At 34.2% G+C, this 7,855-nt stretch overlaps 2 protein-coding genes across 2 annotated transcripts; both read left to right on the plus strand.

The window, feature by feature from the left end:
• The first annotated feature begins 2,305 nt into the window (after window positions 1-2,305).
• LOC111406858 (PRA1 family protein F2-like) lies at window positions 2,306-3,538 on the plus strand. Its single transcript, XM_023036224.1, has 2 exons — window positions 2,306-2,440; window positions 3,215-3,538. The coding sequence occupies exons 1-2, from the start codon at window positions 2,306-2,308 to the stop codon at window positions 3,536-3,538; spliced, it is 459 nt and encodes a 152-aa protein (XP_022891992.1).
• A 3,090-nt stretch (window positions 3,539-6,628) lies between these two features.
• On the plus strand, window positions 6,629-7,855 carry LOC111406859. The gene has a single exon (XM_023036225.1). It carries the CDS (start codon window positions 6,629-6,631, stop codon window positions 7,853-7,855), a length of 1,227 nt encoding a protein of 408 aa, XP_022891993.1.

Consider the following 7,855-nt stretch of genomic DNA (forward strand, 5'->3'; position numbering starts at 1 on the left):
ATAATAATAATAATAATAATAATAATAATAATCAACCCAACAAAAAAAAAGACAAGTGAGGTGAGAGTTAAAAAAAAAAAAGGGAGGAAAACGAGGTACTACCGTCAATTGGGATTATTTTGGTTTCCACAGGAAATCATTAAAAAAAATAAAATGAAAAGAGGAAACCAATATTTTTGGTTTTTGCTATTGCAGAAAGTGAGAAAACCAAAGTCAAACTTTGGTTCTGCCGTTACAGAAACCACCAAAGCCAAACTTAATGGCAGAAACGAAATGAATTGCGGTGAAACTATTAATTAAAAAAAAAAAAAAAAAAGAGCATAAACGTTTCTGCCATTCATGGAAACTGAGGAAAACCATTCCAATTGTGAAAATTCCAATTGAATAATGGAATCAATTGGAATTGTTACCAATTTCGAGACAGTGGTTAAGAATTAAAAAAAAATAAAAAAAAAATAGAGAGAGAGGTGAAAGAGGCGATAAAATAAATAAATAAATAATATTTACCTTTGTTTGTAAAGTTAATTCACTAGTGTCAAAATCTTATAATTCGTTCGTATAAATAGGTAACTATCGAACTTCACTTAAGCACAATTTACCATGAAACATAAAAAGCCTATTCAAATTAAATTTGTTATAGGTCTATAAAATAAATAAATAATCAAAATTCGATAAAAAAAATTCTTATTCTCAAATTTGAAGGATAAATTTTTTATCAAATTCTTATCTTATTCTCAAAATTTTCGTCTGTATTAATTTACTAACGAGAAATTTGAGTTCAAATCAAATCCTAAATTAAAAAATAAAATAAAATCAGGAAATTCAAAAAATCAAAATTTGTTAATTTATTTATTTCATAATAAATAAATAAATCTTGAGGGGGCATTTGTAAACATAAAAAATAATAAGTAAATAAAATAAAATGGATTGGGTCGATTTAAATCATTAGCCCAATTAAATCTTAAGTCTACTAAAGTTCATAAAAACCCAAAAGCCCATACCACATTTTAAATAAATAAACAAACAAATAAATAAAACTATGATTACTCAATTATCTCTTTTAATTAAATATAATTGAGTAATTACCAAAATTAGCTCGAATCCTCTCCTATAAATAAGATCAATGGTCCATAAGACGGACACCAAAAGCAAGCAAGAAAAAAGCAGAGAACGTCACGAAGTGTTGAAAAAATTCCAAAATCAGAAGAAGGGAAGGATTCCCCTCAAATCCAAATCCGATGAACCGTAAGAAGATTAAAATCTTCTTTGAATCAAACAGGTTCACGCCAAGTCCAAGAAGATCAAAGTCTTCTTCAAATCAAATCAAATTCAAGTCCAAGTCTAAACCCCAAAGTTCAGGTTCCAAACAAGTCAAGTCTTGATAAATCGAATTTTCAATAAATTCTTAAAGACCAGGATTCAAGCCACATGACAACTCGTCTTTAAATATTTAGATCATTAATCAGAGAATTTTACAATTTTACAATTACAAAAAGGTCAACATCATCACTTGTATTTATCAAAATACAATTTGCAACGATTTCTGTATTTTAATACACGAGATTTTGTTGTACACCTCCATCTATGATTGGAGGTTTCTTCAGATTAAAATTAAAAATAAATATTATTTTTTAATTAAGAGTGAAAAAATTACGTTTTAAAAATAATTTAAAATTCTTATTAAATCAAAAGAAAATTATTTATAATATGAAGAAAAAAGAAATTTTAAAATAATTTTCAAAAAGTTTATAATAAAAACAAAACAAATTAAACAAAAGAAAGTTACAAAAATTAAATAAAAAATATATAAATATTATTTAATTAAAATTAAAAAAAATTAAGTTTTATCATGGAGAGAAAAGAATTAAAAAGAATTTTAATTCGAAAAAAATTATTTTTAACATGAACAAAACAAAAAAATAAAAACGAAAAATAAAATCTAAGATGGAGAAAATAGACCCCAAACCTCCATCCATGATAGAGGTTTTCTCCGAAACCTCCAATCATGGACATAGGTTTTCGCAATTGAGCAAATTATAATTTTGAATTTTTTTATTTTTGGAAAGAAAGGAAAGAAGATGAAGAAAAGCAAATGAATGGAAAGGAATGGCCACTCGAGTGAAAAAATGGAGAAATGGTATGGCTACGCCTAGTTCACCCAACACAATAAATATAAATAAAAGTACATGACGATATATATTGGCGACACGTGTCTAGCCAATACCTTCGCTCTTTTATATATATAGGATATTCACAAATCACACTTCTCGATTTCTCATTGCCAAAAACTCTAAAGTCGTTGGAGATGACGACTTACGACACGATTCCGACGTCTTTATCGTTTGTGCCAGCCACTAAGGGTTTGACAATTGAGTACCTAATACATGCCAAGGAAGGTCTTGGCACGTGTTGCTCATGGCAACAAATGCTCAACTTCCACGTCTTCAAACTCCCGAACTCCAAGCATGACGCCGTTTCCCAGATCAAGCAAACGTTGCCTATTTCGTGATGAACGACGCGATTGTGGTTCTATTGCCATATTTTTCTCCATGAATAATTCTGCAAGTACAAAAGAAAAGAATTTGTACATGTACTACGTCTGTATGGCTATTTTTCTTTTATATTTGAATTAAACTATTTGTACAATGTTGGAGGTGGCGAAATTCGGACCAATGATTTAAAAAACAATTTTTGACAATTTTAAAAAATGGATAGATGTGATGATGCCAACAAAGATTGTCATATATGATTGTACAAATAAGATCGTACAAATAGTATAGTCTTGTCAAGAGTGAATTGTCCAAATGGTCATTGAAATTTGTAAAAAGTTTTCAAGGGGTCATTTAACTTTAAAAATCACATAAATGATCACTGAACTTTACAAAAGATTTTTGCGGGATTACTGAACTTTTAAAATCACCTAATTGATTACTGAACTTTACAAAAGGTTTTCACGAGGTCACTGAACTTTGCGAAAGGTTTTCACGGGGTCACAGAATTCTGTGACCCCGTGAAAACCTTTCGCAAAGTTCAGTGACCCCGTAGAAACTTTTTGCAAAGTTCAGTGACCATTTAGGTGATTTTTAAAGTGCAATGATCCATTGAAAATTTTTTGCAAAGTTCGGTGACCATTTGGACAATTCACTCTCTTGCCAATGATAATCTGCCAAGTGTTGATTTGTATGAGTTCTGTAAAAAAAAATTGTACGTCTAGAATTGTTCTTCTCTCCCTTCTGTGGCACCCAATTTTCCTCATCGTATTGGTGGTGATAACAGCTGCCTGACTTTACTTATATTCCTCCGCGACAAGCCGATTATGATCTTCGACAGAATGATTAGTGATGAAAATGTTTTGATTGGTTTATCGATTATTACAATCGTTCTTTTACTGTTGATTGGTGCCACTACAAATGTTTTATCCTCGTTGTTGGTCAGTGTAGTGTTGATTCTGATTCAAGCCTTTGTGAGGAAAACCAATGATCTATGCATCGATCCGGAGGCTGCCGGAGGTTTATTGTGGCCTCCAGCCTCCAGGTAGTGATTTGCTCCTCAGTTCTTCCAAGTGAATTACTCAAATGGTCATTAAACTTTGTAAAAGATTTCCACAAGGTCTCTGAACTTTAAAAATCATCAAATTTATCACTGAACTTTGCAAAGGTTTCCACAAAGTCACTGAACTTTAAAAATCACCACATTCAACACTGAACTTTTCAAAAGGTTTCTCATGGATAACTAAATTTGAGTAATTCACTCCAGTTCTTCCTTTCGTGATCTTCGGTAGAACAATTAATGTTCTTGTCGTGTTGATTTCTCCATCGTTGACTACAAATTGTTCTTCTGATATTCACTCACGCGACCACTAATGTTGGTCGGAGCAGTGGTGATAAGTGTATTTCATACACTTATTTGATGCCTAAAATAACGATGTTTAATAGTTCTTTTGACAAAATATATCCTAAATTGTTATATTTTATGTTTAATGGGTAAATTCTATGGATGGAAAAATGAATTGAAGGAAAGAAGCAAAAATTGACAGAAAATGGTAAAATTCAAAGTATGAGGACTACATTGCATTAACTTGAAAGATTGGATGGCTTGATGGAAATAATAAATTAATTGGGCCTTAAGTGGACGTGGAATTGGAGTCAAATTGCATAAATAATTGAGGTTTTAATGGGATTCCAACAGGATTTGGGGGGCCGTCTAGAGTCCTTTTGAAAGTAAACTATTGGGCTGCTAGGTTAATCTTGTGCTGGAGGAATTAAAGGGGCAGCCAATATAAATACACGTGCAGACCTAGAAAAAAAGGAGAGAGCTGGTGGGGAGAAAATTGGACTCCAATTTGGAGTCAATTATTGCGCTCTACCATGCAGAAAACCGAGAGGAGGAATAGAAGCTGCCAGCTGTTGTCATTATATTTACACACACACAAATAGACGGTAGCTTGGTAGGCAAAATTAAGGAGACTCCAGCTGGGATTACAATTAATTGGAGGCAGCAACTTTGAGAAGGATAATTACACGCTTGCTGGGTACTGAAATTAATCTGAAAACACACAGAAATTCAACCGGCTGTTTGAGGAATTAATTGGCAGTAGCTTGGGTTCTCTCCAAAGTCAATTATTGCATTTGTTAAGAGATTAAATTGGTAACAGCATGGCAGTGGACGGTTGGATAGAAAAACGGCAAACGACAGATTTACTTCGAAAATTATTAATGTTTCGCCAATTCCCGGTGATGTCTTCCATAATTTCTCGTTTTTCTTCGATTATTATGAGTAGTTAAATTTGATTTTAGGGCGAACAATGTAATCTTTTGGAATCCTTTATTTCATACAATTGAGATTCTAGTGCTTTTATATTTTATGTGTTGATTTTAATGTCATTCTTAATGCATTTAATTACTTGATCACTAATTAGATGATTTATGAACAATGATTGCGTAGAGATGCGGATTATTTGTTTAGACCACATGTTAAAATTCGGTAAATTGATATAACATGTAGAGATATCTATATTGATTGCTCCGGTCGTGTGTGAATTCTTAGAACCAATGTTTCGTTTAATTAAATTTACTTTGCATAGAGATATGGAATTGAACTAATTAAATAGGCTCAACGAGAACTCGAGAGGGGTAAGTTGAATATAATAGAAGAATTCGACCAAACACTACTTTAGGTTTTATGAATCTTGATTTATGAAATAAAGGTGACCAATAGGTGAAATTTTTCCGACCTAACGTCCATTTATTGTTTGAATTCTCAATCACTTTTCGTTGCATCCAATCGCATTTTTAAGTATTTAAAAAAAATCACATTTAATCATTGTTTTTGTTTATTTTCGTCAAATAGAAGTTAGAAATAATAAATTGAGTATTAAAAGTATAGTCCGCGTGGGAACGATAATCCGGACTCAAAAGGTCTACTTTACTACTTGTTACGATCCGTTCATTTGCAGGATAAAATCGACAACAAGTTTTTGGCGCTGTTGCTGGGGATTATTATTTTTAGTCTTAATTTATTTATTTTATTTTTCTATCTTATTTTTAATTGTTATTTGATTTGCTTATTTTCTTTTATTTACAGAAAACTGTGTTTGTTGTATGCTCCGTGACCAAGGCGACGATCTTGAACTTTGTGATTCGAAAATAGAACGTACCTTCAGACGAAGACACAGGGAACACAAACAAAAACAGAAACATCAAATTGTTGATAAACTAAACAATCCTAACCCTATATAGCCAATTGGACAAATGGCCGCGAGAGCTCAACAGTAAGAGCAAAGGGAAGTAAATGAAGGGGACTTGCCAATTTCTATGTTTTTGATGCCTATAGCAGCACCCGCGCAGTCCAGCATAGTATATCCAGATTTTGGGGTAAACAACTTTCAGATACGGGCTGATTGGATTAATTTGATGAGCAACACTCTACAATTTTACGGGTTACCTCATGAGAATCTAAACACACATATCTCAAGATTTCTCAGGAATTGCCAGAATTGTCATGCTCCTGGGGTTAATGAAGACGCTATCAAGCTGCGATTATTCCCATATACACCGAGAGATGCATCATTGGAATGGCTGGATGCCGAATCAGATGGAAGTATTACCACATGGGAGGAACTGCTAGGAAATTCTGCAATAAGTTCTTTCCACCAGTTAAGGTAGCAAAAATCAGACTGAAAATTCAAACTTTTCAACAGAGAGACGGGGAGAGCAATCAGGAGGCATGGAACAGATTTAAGGAGTTGATAAGGAAGTGTCCAAATCATGGGATCACTATTGGAAATCAAGTGCAGTATTTTTACACGGGACTTTCACCACTGTCCAAATCTTAAGTGGATTCCTCTGCAGGTGGATTGATCATAGGAAAATCAGTGCAGTAATGTATGGATCTATTTGAGTTGATTGCTACTACGCATTCCATGTTTTCATCAGAAAGAGTTGTGCCTCCAAAAGCAGCGAGAATATATTAATTAGACAGCACAGTATCTACCAACGCCCAAATAGTATCATTAACAAAACAAGTAGAGTTATTGGTGAAGTCACAAACAAAAGGAGCACATGCAGTGGTAATTGGCCCATCTTGCGAAAACTGCGGGGCAAATCACCTAACATAAAATTGCACATCTATGGGCTTTTTGGAGGAACAAGTCAACTTCATTCAAAATAGCTCTCGAAATTTTAATCCCTTTTCACAAACATATAACCCAGGATGGAGGCAACACCCAAACTTCAGATGGTCAGATAATCAGCAAGAGAGCAGTTCAAACAATAACCAGCCAGAGAAAAAATCAAGTTTGGGAGAGATGTTCAACCAATATATGCAGAAGATAGACAAGATGTTCCAACATACTGACACTAACTTTCAGAATCAGCAAGCATCCATTAAGAAGCTGGAAATTCAAATTGGTCAGATTGCTCAACAGCTTGTAGAACGTCTACAAGGAACATTGCCAGGCAACACAATGGTCAATCCAAAAGAGCAAGTGCAAGCTATTACGACTAGAAGTGGAGTGCAACATCCAGAGATTCATGTGAAGAGACCAGACAGTAAAGACAAAGAAGTAATGGGTGAAGAGGCTGGGACAGAAGCAGAGTCTGAACAACCAACTAACGAGGAGGATAAAAGGAAAGAAACACCCATAGTGAGAGCACCCAGCCCTGTGAAAGCTTATGTGCCACCAATTTTCTTCCCTCAGAGGCTACAGAGAAAGACGTTGGACAAACAGTTTGCCAAGTTTGTGGAGATTTTCAAGAAACTGAACATCAATATTCCATTTGCAGATACAATTGCCCAAACGCCCAGCTATACTAAATTCTTGAAGGAGATCCTGTCTAACGAAAGAAAGTTGGAAGAACATGAGACAGTCTGCCTAAACGAGGAGTGCAGTGCAATTCTATTGAAAAAGCTACCTCCTAAACTAAAAGACCCATGGAGTTTCACGATACCTTGCACAATTGGTTCTCATTATTTTGGACATTCTTTATGCGATTTAGGCGCCAGTGTTAATTTAATGCCTCTCTCTGTTTACAGGTCTCTTGGATTGAGAGAAGCAAAACCTGCAACAATCTCATTGCAACTGGCTGACAGATCAATCAAACGATCAAAGGGGATTATTGAAGATGTGCTAGTCAAAATTGATAAATTCATTTTTCTGGTTGACTTCATCGTATTGGACATGGAGGAGGATTCAAACATCCATCTAATCTTAGGAAGACCCTTCTTGGCTATCGGAAGAGCGCTAATTGATGTTTACGATGGAAAGATGATTCTTCGGGTGGACAATGAGCAAGTCATATTCAACATATTCAAGGCAATGAAACATCCACTGACCTCAGACACCTGCTGTCGATAG

This window comes from Olea europaea, chromosome 12, assembly GCF_002742605.1.
Source record: "Olea europaea var. sylvestris chromosome 12, O_europaea_v1, whole genome shotgun sequence".
NCBI lineage: Eukaryota > Viridiplantae > Streptophyta > Magnoliopsida > Lamiales > Oleaceae > Olea > Olea europaea.